The 12,234-nt window shown below is 49.4% G+C and overlaps 1 protein-coding gene across 1 annotated transcript in view; it reads left to right on the forward strand.

Moving 5' to 3' along the window:
- Positions 1–9,672: 9,672 nt before the first annotated feature.
- PTGIS (prostaglandin I2 synthase) overlaps positions 9,673–12,234 on the forward strand; it is a 44,919-nt gene continuing 42,357 nt past the window's right edge. Inside the window, exon 1 of the mRNA XM_058562495.1 lies at positions 9,673–9,750. Coding sequence (XP_058418478.1) covers positions 9,677–9,750 — 74 coding nt within the window. The 5' untranslated portion in view covers positions 9,673–9,676. The remainder of the gene's footprint in view (positions 9,751–12,234) is intronic.

Genomic DNA, 12,234 nt, shown 5'->3' on the forward strand with positions numbered 1-12,234 from the left:
CTATTTTATCGTTGCCGCCCCACTCCTTGCCATGATCAAAAGAACCAGCTTTTTGGATTTATTTATTAGTCTATTTTTTTTTTCTGTTTTACAACTCATGGATTTCTGCTTTATCCATATTAATTTCCTTTGCTTTTCTCCAGTTTATTTTCTTTTGTAATTCCTTTTATAAAACTTTCTGTATCAAATCCTTAATTCATTTTTTGTTTTCTTTTATTAGTGATATGTAATGCTGGTAAGGATATTTACGCCTGAACATCACTTTAGTTGAAGCCCCCAGGTTTTGACATGTAGAATTTCTATTATCATTGTGTTTTAAGAGTTCTTAAGTATCGGTTTATTTCCTCTTGAACTTAAGAGTTAAGAGAGAGTTTTAAAAAAAGTTTGTAGGTGAATGGGCCCTCTTATTTTATTATTTATTTGTAACTTTATTGCTCTGTGATCTGAGACTATTATTGGTACTATTCCACTTTTTAAAAAATTACTGAGGCTTTTTTGTAGCCTAACATATGCCAGGATTCGTGAATGTTCATTATGTTATTTGGGCCTTCTGTATCATTATTTTTTGTCTTCTTGCTCTTTCGAGGGCTGAGAGAAGTGACTTCAATTCCCCTCGTCCTATAACTATGTGTTGCCGGGATGTTTGGTGCCCGGATGCTCACACCTTTCCATCTTCAATGACAGTTGCACCCTCGTGCTCTAAAGAGCTCTGCTTCATCTTGTTCCTTTCTGACTCTAACGCGGTCGCGTGGAGGACTGCAATCCCTCCTTTCATGTGTTTGGATTTGCCTGGTATATTTTTGCCCCCCCTTTCATACTTAATCTTCCTCAGTTACTTTGTTTTAGGCGAGCTTCTTGGATACAACGTAAAATCAGGTTCTGCTTTGTGATCCAATCAGAATAAATTTTCTTCCCGTAACTAATTAAGCACATTGATATTTATTGCTCTGGTGCTACGGTTCGTCTTAATTCTGTCATTTTGGGGTGTTTTTGGGGGAGGATTAAAAGTCTTTCACTGTGAAGTCTACTTTTTAAATTTTTCTTTCTTCTTTGTAGGTAGTTCTTCCAATATTTAGGAAAGTTTGAAATTTTTTCCTAATGGTTACCTTTATGCACACAAATTGATATGATATCCCTAGTCCTTTATTTCTTTAGACAGTGTCTATTAGTTCCCTTTTGTAAAATTACATTTTCTCTTTCTTCCCTCCCCTTCCCTCCTTTTTCTAATTTTAGTCAATAATTTTTATTGCTTACTTTTGTACCATTAAATATGCTTATAGTTCTGCCACGTCATGTTATCAGCTTTGAATTATATGCTCTAACTCCCAAGTATTGCAAATGAGACCATTAGTTTTCTGTCTGTTTGTCCGAAGGATTCTTTCTTTTTCTTTAATGTATAATAACTTTATTGGCATGGCTTAGTTGGCCACTCTGGATCATTTTCCCTGGCACATAGTGTGACCTTCTGATGTATAGATTCAAGCCTTCTGTTATTTCAAGTTTTCTTGAATTATATCTTTAAGAATTTGTTCTCTTTAATTATTTTGCATTTCTTCTTTGAAGTCTCCAATTATGCATCCATTGGCTCTCCTTTGCCTGTCTCCAGTACCTGTTATTTTCTTTCTAGTCTCTTTACTGCTTTCTTTACGTCTATTTCATTTTTTTCTCTTTTCTCATTTCTGTCGTCTATGTTCCTCACCGTATTTTCTGCAAGGTCTGTTCTCCTTTATATTCTTCCCAAATTTGTCTTAATTTCTGTGTTTTTCTCCCTTCTATTTTTTTCCTGAGCTCTGCCAGCTCATGCTTATGACATCCTTTGGCCTGCCACTTTCTTCAATTATTTCTGCTTTATTGTTTTCCTTCATAGAGGTAATTGCTCATCCAATTTTTTTATTCATGCCAAAATGATTTGGATACAATTTTCATCCCCTCTGTTGGTAGATTTTTATGCTCTTTTCTGCATCGTTTATTATTATATCTTTGTACCAAGGCTTTTACACTTATTTTTTTTTTAACTCATAATTGGAAGGGCTTGATTTTCCTGGCTCAACTATTTGTGATTGTTCCTGAGGGTGTAGGAAGAAGGAGGATATTTTCCTGGCTTCATTACTGAAAGATTCTCTCCTCTATGCCAAAGAGACAGACTGCTTCCTGCCAATATGTCTGCTCTCTGTGATTCTTTGTTACGTCCTCTGTTCTCTGAACCTAAGCAGACCCAGAAGGGCTTCTGCTGCCAACACTATTCACCCCAGTTCCTGCACTCGTTCCTATAAATAAGGAACACAGCTCCTCATGTCAGGGCGAGCATCATCCCCCCAAGTGTATTTTTGCTGATGTTTTCTGAGATTTGCCGCCACTGAGCCCTCACTACTTCCTGCCCTATTTTAAAGCTGCTTTCAGAAAATTTCACTCATACTCTGAAGCCTATGGATTATACCCTTCTCCTGGTTTTGCTAAAAACGGACTTTGTGGGGTTTTTTTTTTTTTTCATCCTCCTTGATGCTTTGGTATAATTTCTAGAAGGACAAGGGGAAAATATTGCCTTATGCAGCCATTTTTCTGCCCCCATGATCTTACTGGGTCCTCTCAGCTACTCTGTGACATAAGCAGAGCAACCATGATTGTTGTCCCCATTTTCTACACAAGAAAACAGAGGTTCTGAGGCTCTCAGGGGGCTGCAGGGTGGCGGGAGGCCAGCACTGGGGCTGTCTGTGTATCGGAACAACGTGAGCCTGCTTTCTCCTTGTCCCGGGTCGGGCTGACGCCCAGGCAGGACAGCGGGGAGCTGAGGAGATGGAGGTCTGGCTGCACCGTGTTTTCCACTCCCGAGCGCCAGAGCAGCTGGTTGGGAGCCAGGGGGCCGCCTGCACCCCATCCTGGGGAGATCAAAGGAGAGGAGGTTTGCCACAGGCCCTCTCCTCCAGCACCCAGCCCCTCTGGCAGGTAGCCTGGACAGCAGGGGAAGACCACTCCCGAACATCCTCTCCCAGCTGAGATGAGGCCCAGGTGGAATTGGCCTGGGAAAGCTGAACCAAAGGGTGCCCCGCTCAGCCCTGCCTGCGTCCAGGCAGCTGCCCCCTGCTTCTGGGCTCTTTGCCAACCAGCCACATTCCCTACATAATCCTGGCTTTCCTGGGAGGAGGGTGCTGGAGGCTGGCTTCACTGCAGCCGAAATCCTTGTTTGTTAGAGACCCTCAAATCTCCTAACCCACAGACATGCCGCCATTGTGTAGACAATCAGCAGCAGGGCCTGCATGTCAGAAAAGAGATCATTTCCTCCATCCCTCTGCCTCTGATCCAGATACACTTTTTCTACTCCTGTACAAGAATGACCAAATGGGGGAGGTTTGCCTTCTTTCCTTCTTCCTCTAAAATTCTCGATATTTACTAGCACAGTGCTGGTAAATAAATACTCAGCAAGTGTTTGCTGAAAGAATTATACATCATCCCTTTTATTAAGTGCCTACTGCATTCACTAGACACATGATCTTTTTGAAGCCTTCCACCCACCATGGGAGGGAGGCCCTGTTGTTATCCCCTTGCACAGATCAGAAAACCAAGGCTCAAAGAATAAAAAATAGCCTATTGTGTATCTAATGATTCAAAGAACATCTAATCAAATTGACTCAAAAACATTCAGAGATGAGGCAGACATTAGTCAGTTTTTGCTGTGTAACAAAACCCTCAAAATCTCCATGACTTATAATGGCAAATCTCCCTTTTTCTTACTCACAGGTTCAGGTCAGCTGGGAAGTCTCTGCTTCAGGCTGCGGGGTGAGTGCAGGTTTGCCCTGGGTGTCATGGCTAAGGGCAAAACCAGGAAGGTCACGTGGAAATTGATGATTCCTCCTGAAATCTCTACTCAGGGCTGGCACACCATCACTGCTTCTCCTTCCACCAGTCAGAGCAGGTCCCATGCCCAATCCCACCATCACAGGGTCACAGAGACATCCTCTGCCCTTCGTGGGAGGCACTCCTGTCACGCGGCAAAGGGTGTGCGTGTCTGATTCCAATAAGAGGAGAGCGTTAGAACTGGAGCCTATGGTCTAATCTACCACGGGACAGTTCCAGGGTGGTTAATTGATTGTGTGACTTGGCAGTGACTCTCCTCAGGGTCCAAGATGGTGGCCACAGCTCTGAACCAACCTCTAGCCAGCTTCACTCACTCACACGCTGCAGATGCGTGATGATGTCACCAACCTTCCTGGCTGCCCAGGGAAACTGAGGGGTTTCTTGGGATGTGGGCCTTTCAGGACTAAAACCAGGAAAGTCTGGGCAAGTCAGGACGAGTTGGTCACACTGTGGGTGTAGCAGGCTGTTCCTCAACATTTGGGGGTCACTGGGGGTGACGTGTGTGAGTGTGTGTGAACCTGTGTGTGAGGTGTCAATCCATAGCCGACACAGCAAACAACTCTATTTATTACACGGCTGCAATCATAATGGTCGTTTGCTCGCTCCTGATTCAAGGGGGTGTTTCATTTGGCTGATTTTCTACACGGGCCCCCACCCTGCCTCATGTCAGCCTGGCCTTCACCTCCTCTCTCAGGCTTCTCCCTAAAACTCTATTATCCTTCCTTAATTCGACAGAGCAATTTAGCTCAACATCCCAACTCCAGACTTCTTTTGCCCACCCCAAAATGGCTAAGCCACTGGGCTTTGGCACAACTAGATTCCAGGGCTGAAATCAGGTGGCAGAAGTGTGTTCTTGGCTTATACAGTGTTTAAAATAACGTGAACCATTATTTCTGGCTTCTTTTGAATCAGAAGACCTGGCCACAGTGTGTGTGTATTTCTACATGGCCATGGTCGGCTCGAGCTGAGTAGAGGCAGCTTCCTTTGGAATGGGGCAGCACTCTCTAGTTTTCCACTGTCCTCACTCCTCCCTATCGCCTCCCTGATATGGTGGGCTCACTTCATTCACTTACTGGACTTGCTTGGAGACTAGAGTTTGCCACCCACTCTTGAGCAATACAAAAACAAGAGAAACTTGGCAGCTTTGGTCTCTCCTCCCCCTCCCCTGCTCAGCCTGGACCAGCTTCTCTAAGTGAAGAATTTAGTCTTGCGCTGATAAGATCCGTGCCTATAGAGGCACGTATAGTCAGCTTTTTTGGTTGTTGTTTTGGATAGCAGCTGTATTTCCTCACTTCAGCGGCTGTGAAAATGCACGTCTCAGGCCTCCTGTGTGGAGCCTGATTGACAGACAGACCATGGATTCATCCTCTCAGCTGAGGGGAGGCCACCCTTCCCAGGGCTGCTGCCAGTTCATCACGGAGGCAGCAGGGATCCTGAGGCAGGCCCATTCCCGGGAGACACAGGACTCCTCTGGAGGGTTAAGGACTTCCTGTCAGCCTTGCTGAACTTTCTTAGAACCACGCTGTAGTCTACAACCAATCAATCAGTCAATCAATCCTTCCTTCCCTCCCTTTCTCCCAGCCTCTTCTGGCTCTCTCCTCACTTTCCTCCCTGGCATGCTCCCCAGTAAATCTCTTGTCCGTCTCATCCCTTCTTGGCTGTCTCAGAGGACCTGGACTAACACACCTTCCCATAACAGATTTGGATAAACCAAAAGGAAGAAAAAGAGGGGCCTTCCAGGCAGGTAAAGAGCATGAGAAAAGGTGTGGAGGTGGGAAAGCCCAGGGTGTGTTCACATCACAAGGGGAGAAACTAGCCTGTCCTAAGAAAGCCTCAGATTCCCATGCTCCAACCTATCAAAGGAAGTGCTGTGTGACTTTGGGTATGTTACTCAGCCTCTCTGGGCCTTGGTTTCATCATCTGTAAATTAGTGATAATAATAGTACCCATTTTATAGGGTCCTATGGGGATTATATGAATTAATATGAAAAAGTGTTTCAAATGGCATAATTACCAACTAAAGTTAGAGCTACAATAACAAAAATGTTTAAAACTGCCCCTCTCTGATGGGGCTGGTTTTCAGCTTTCAAGAAGAAAACACACATAATATTTTCCTTTCCTGACACAATTTGTTTGTGGCCAGTAGGATACAGTCATGAACCAGACCTGGTCCCTGGAAGAGAGAGGGGTGGGGGGTGGAAAGGGCTGCCCTTTCCCAGGCAGAGTCCCCCATTTTCTGCGGGAGCTGGGTCTTGACATCATCCTCATGACCCTACAGCAGCCAGATAAGAGAGCGGAGGTTGGGTGGGATTGGAGAGTTGCCCAGACGTCTTGTCTCTACCAGACAGTGGACATCTGGACACACCGAGACTCCTACAGGGGACTGTCGGGATGCTTGTCACTGGGTGGCAGCCCCTGGTAGAGCTGGGTGGAAGAAGGAATTTCCTGAGAGTCCACCTGACATGTGGGCCCCACTTCCCAGATGAAGGCTTAGAACCCTGCTGGCTGACTCTCTGCCGTCACCAATTCCAGCAACACACCCATTGCACAGATAAGGTAGTTGAGGCTCAGAGAGGTGAAGTGACGTGCCTAGGGTCCTGTGGCAACGCTGGGATTTGAATTTAGCTCTCAAGCCCTTGGATGTTCCAGCCCTTCACCAGGGGCTGGAAGGGTCACCCTTGGGGTCTCCTTCACTCATCTTCATTCTTGAGGCCACACCAGCCCTGCCCTCACCAGCCCTGGAACCACCTACCTCTGGACTTCTTGTTTAATGAGATAATCAAACATCTGTGCTGCTGAAGACACCATGAGTCAGAGTTTCTCTTACTTGCAGCCAAAAACATTCCTAAGAGGACCCTCCAGTTACGGCTGTGGCGAGGACACTATGAGACAGAGCACCTGGAGCACCTCTCCCAGCGCTGGCCGTGGCGAGCATCCAGAAATGTCCCTTCAGCTTACTATTTTTACTTTTATTACAGCTCAGGCTTTCAACGCTTGTCAGGCTAATAGGGCATCCAGCTCTCTGGCTACAGCATCTCACAGGCACAGAGAGGCTCTGAAAAGTAACAGAGATTCCAAACTCCCCTGACCCATGAGCACTGATGGGGCCCTGCTGAGGGCCCTCCATGGCTCCCCCTCACTCGGAGCACAGCCCAAGTCGTTATAGGGCCCTGCAAGGACCAGCATGATCTGCCCCCTCCCACTTTACCTCCCTGACCTCATGACCCCCTACTCTCCCTCACCCACTCTGCTCCAGCCACACTCATCTCCCATCCTTCCCCAAACGTGCCAACTTCTCTCCCACCTCAGGGCCTTTGCACTTGTTATTCCCTCTGCCTAGAATGCTCTTTTCTTGGAGACTTGCACAGCTGGCTCTTTTTGTCACATCCCTCATCCCTCTGTCTCTGCTCAACTGTCACCTCCTCAGAAAAGCCCTCCCTGACCACCTGGTCTAAAGCAGTCACACCCTCACTCTCTATTCCCTTAACAAGTGTGGAGTTTTTTTGACAGTACTTAACATTTCCTGCTATCATATTAGAGATTCATTTATTTGCCTGTTTAATGTTGGCTGTCAAGGCAGCTGGATGACCTCATGTGGCTTCAGCAGATTCAGAACATCAAGAGGCAAAGAGTTTCCTGAACCTCTTGTTTATTTATCCAGCTTATCCGCCTGCAAAGCCAACAGTCCCAAAAAGGCCACAGGACAGGCCTGGAGGGTTTTCTCCAAATTTGGGGAGCCCCACGGGCAGCCTTCTGGCAGTGGGGTTGACAGCCCATGCCCCTGGGCAGTCTGCCCCACCTCCCCACCACGGTGCCTCCCCGGGGGAATGGGGCTGAGGCGAGGAGTCAATGACCTGATCCAGGTGACATGCCGGGCCGGGTGCCCACACACAGTGAGCACTGGTGACAGTTAACTGCTGTTAGCACTTATTCCAATGTAGCCTCTCACCATGTGTGTGATCTGGGCTTGGTCTCAGTTTTCTCATCTGAAAAATGGGAAGAACAGTTCCTTCCTCACAGGACTGTTGTGAGGATGAAATTAAACGATGAGAGAATGAAATCACCCAGCACAGGGCCTGGCACACAGTAGGTGCTCAATAAATGTCAGCTCTTCTACCCCACACCCCTAGCTTGAGTGCAGACCAGTGTCACCTCAGTCCAAATCCATGCCAAAGAGCGTGTCTGTCTTCCCTCCTCAACCCAGGGGCAAAATCTCCCCCGAGAAGGAGACCGGCTGCTCACACACCAAAGAGACAAGAACGTGGTGCGGCCCCCGGCTTCTCCCTTGCTAACAGAACCTGACTTTGTTCAGGAATCAGGCAGGTGTTTAGGAAGACGGCCCCGCCCTCTCTCCAGGGAATGAACCACTGTTGGGCTGAGCCAGCCAGGGAAATCCCTCTTTGCTAGGGATTGGTCCAGGGGTGGCCATGGACCTTCTGGAGGTCTGCTGGGGGCTTCTGGGAAACTTTGTCCTCTCTCTTCCCCTCCTTTTCTTTGGGGGCCATTGTGTGAGGACGGGGTGGTGGGGGCGTTATGAGGGGAGGCCAGGAAAGTCGCAGAGCCCCAGATCAGAGCTGGAGGGTGCTGAGCAGGATGCAGTTACAGGATCTGACTTAGGTTCCAGCAGGATCCTACCGTGGGGAGAATGGGCTGACTGTAGAGGGATGAGGGTAGAACCAAGAGACCAGGGAGGAATAATTGCTCCTCCAGAGGGCTGTTGGGAAGACAAAATGAAACCTTCCTGAGCTCACCCAGCAGCAAGCCATAGACACAGGATTAGAACCAGAGCTGAGTCCAGCTCCGCGCTCGGCCTGCTGTCCTACAGAACTTACAGGTGCCAAGCACTCAGTCCTTTGCAACTCCGTTTGACAAGCTCTCAGTTCCTCACAACAACTCTGACCTGTCTGTTCCCAGATAAGGAACTGGCCGCAGAGAAGGTAAGTTACCTGCACCAGGTTTTCCAGGGTGTAAATGTGCGTGTGAGTGTGTGTAGCGAGTGTGGAGCGTGGGGCAAACCTGGAGGGAGGCCCAGGCCTTCCAGCTGGGAGCCCAGGTTCTCTCCAGCACCCAGGGGTGCTCTCTTGCAGAGCCACCAGCACAGGAGGCCCGCATGCTAAGCACCAGGTGATCTTGACAATGGCCACGGTAACCTGAGCCCTGCTATGCTCCAGGTGCGGGTCCGGGGGCTCTACACTCACTGGTCTGTCCCTTACAGCAGCTGAGGACATGGGGACTCCGGGCCAAATCCCCAGTGGCTCTTAGACCCCTTCACTACAGTTATTGAAGGCGACACACGGTGCGGCATCCCCCAGCGCACCCCCCAGCCCCGCCGAACAGAACGGAAATCTCTAGGTCTCTATCTCGTCCGGCTGGGGATGGGACGAGGCGGTGGAGACTGCTTGGGCGGAATGTGGTGGAAAGGCCCCTCCCGCCCGCCCACCACAGTCCCTCTTCTCCCACCGTCATCCTCATACTCCCGTCATCCCCATCACCCCTCCTGCCCCAAAATTCCCTCCCCTTCCCTTCCCCACACCCCCTTCTCCTCCCCCCAAACCCTGCCTCCCTGCACATCCCCTCCCTTTCCCCTACCTCTCCCCTCCCGCCCCACCACACTCCCTCCTTCCCCTCCAGCCCACATTTTCCACCCCCTTTCCCGGCCCAGCGGCGGGGAGGGGTCTCGGGACGCGGGGGGCTCGCGGCGCCCGGCGGGCGGGGAGGAGGAGGGAGGAGGGAGGAGGGAGGAGGAGGAGGGAGGAGGAGGAGGGAGGAGGGAGGAGGGAGGGCGCCCGCAGCAGCCCGGCCGCAGCCCGTCGCCGGCCCTGCCATGTCCTGGGCTCCGCTCCTCGGCCTCCTGGCCGCGCTGCTGCTGCTGCTGCTGCTGACCCGCCGGCGCTCGCGGTGAGTGTCCCCGCCGGACCCGGGGGCGTCCCGCTGCGGTCCGCGCCCGGAGCCCCCGGCTCCAGTCCCCGGACGGCGGGGTCACCTTCCCGCCGTCCCGACGGCCCCGGGCGAGCCCCAGGGCGGCGGGGGTGCAGGCTGATGCCCCCACCCCGGGGAGGGGCCGGGCCGAGTCCCCCCGCAAAGGGGGCTCAAAGGGGGAGGCGGCGCGGGGACCCCGATTGGCCCCGGGGCTCTGATCACCCAGCGCGCGCTCGCTGGGCCCGGAGCGCGAGGGCCGGGCGTGTGGCGGCTTCCAGGTGAGGCCCGAGGGCCCGCGGTGGGGAGCGGGTGCGGGTGCGGGGACGGCTCGGCGTGACCCCGGGGAGGGGGCCTCTGCCTGGATCCAGCGCCTACTCCGTGTCCAGCCCCTGCCTGGCTCTCAGCAGCCCCCCGGGAAGCCTTGGTCCTCACGCCCATTACACAGATGCGAGAGCTGAGGCCGGGGAAGGCAGAGGCCCTGAGGGATGCCGTCTTACCAGCCCTGGACCCACCTTCCACCGGATCCCCCGACCTGGAGGAGGGGGCTGGGGAGGCTCGGTGTTTTCCTCTGCCGGTGGAGAAACTCAGGCCGGAAAAGGGTCTCCACTCCCTGAGGTCCCGCAGCTTGGGCGGGGCCCACCCAGGACCAGACATCTCAGCCTCCTAATCCCAAAGGTTTTCCTGCTCCATTGAGAATCTGATTTAAGAGAAAAAGTAAAACTCATACACCTCAAATCAGGGAGATAGCAGTAGGTCTTTTTCAGTTTATAAAATATATTTTAAATTAATTTGAATGGTACAAGGAGTAGCTGAATACATTTGCCTTAAAACAAATATTTGTCCTGTTATAGATAAGACTGATGCCCTTTTAACCACCCTTCCGACAATTCTGGACCTCTCCTGTTGATAAGTTTGGGAGGAACCTTCCAGATTTTTGTAAAAGTACACTTTTAATTTTAGACTGGTTTTATATTTACAGAAAAATTTGCAAAGTTGCAAAATTTACAAAGAGTTCCCAAATACTCCTCACCCAGTTTTCACTGTTGTTAACATTTTACATTATCATGGGCCATTTGTCAAAACTGAAAAAAACCAACACTGGTCTGTTACCATTAACTAAACTCTAGACTTTATGTGAATTTCATCAGTTTTTCCGTTAACATCCTCTTCCCGTGCCAGGATCCAGTCCAGGGTACCACACTGTCTTTAGTTGTCGTATCTCCTCAGTCTCTCCAGCTGTTTTTAAAATTAGTTACACACATAGATAATACAGTGTGTGTGTGTGTGTATGTTTAAAGCAGAGTGTCTGAAATTTACTTTCTGGAAACTTTTTATTTTTAAACAACATCTTAGTTAAATTTCCAAACAGTAAGCTCACGGTATTTTTCTTCAACCACTAGACACCTTCTCAGGTGAAATTTAAAACCGTGTATTCCATCATTTGCCAGGAAAAAATGAAAAAGAAAATGAGAAAGGCAGCAAATAACTTTCCCTATAAAGAAATGAGTTATTTTTCCTATGTTGTCAGGCTTTTTGGAAACTCGCTGCAGAGATGTTTTCCTGCGCATTTGCTTTTTTCACTCCAGATTTTGGTTTTGATATCCATCCATGTTGCTCCACGGAGATCTAATTCATTCTTTTCATCTTCTGTGTAGTATTCCATAGTATGAATAAATGGCAGGTTTCTTTTTTCCCTTTTATTCCTGTCCCTACGGATGGTTGTTTTAGGTTGTTTCTAGTGTTTTTGCTTTTTCAGACAATGCGCCGTGGTCTTTCTGGGGGGCCTCCTGGTCTGTGCTTTTCTCTGGGTAGATGAGGGCCGCCATAAAATACATGGATTCTGGGTTGCAGGGTACCTGGGTGCTCAGCATGGAAATTTCCAGCCTCCAGGAATAAGAACAAGTTGAGTAACTGCTCTCTGCCTCAGTTTCCCAATCTTTAAAATGGGGATGATGATGACAATAGTAGGTGAGGGTGGAATTGCTGGGTTAGAAGGAATGCCAATTAAACATTATTTTAGCTAATTTTTGCTGTCAGTCCCGAGAGCTAATTTATCTTTGAGGGTGAGTCATTGATTTTTATACCTGTGGGTGGCTTAGGAGGGTCAACAGTGGGTATTGGGGAGAAGTGTGGGTAGGGAGGTCACTGCAGCTCGGGGGCAGTTGCGTGGGTCCTGGGGAGACCCCATGGGGACCCCCAATCTCATCTTCTCCTCCTATCTCAGCGAGGGGGCACTCTTGTTACCCTCATTGTACAGAGGAGGAAAACAGACTCAGACAGGCCAAGCAACTTGCCCAGGGTCTGCCTGGATTAAAAACCAGGGCTGCAAGAATTTTTAATTCCCCAGAAAAATGAATTTTCACTCTTCCCATACATTATATTTGTGATCTGAATGCTCAAAAGTCTTAGAACCACATGACGTTAGGAGAGTAAGGGATGCGGCTACAAGCGGAAGATTCTTAA

The sequence above is a fragment of the Diceros bicornis genome, chromosome 19, assembly GCF_020826845.1.
Source record: "Diceros bicornis minor isolate mBicDic1 chromosome 19, mDicBic1.mat.cur, whole genome shotgun sequence".
Classification (NCBI taxonomy): Eukaryota; Metazoa; Chordata; class Mammalia; order Perissodactyla; family Rhinocerotidae; genus Diceros; species Diceros bicornis.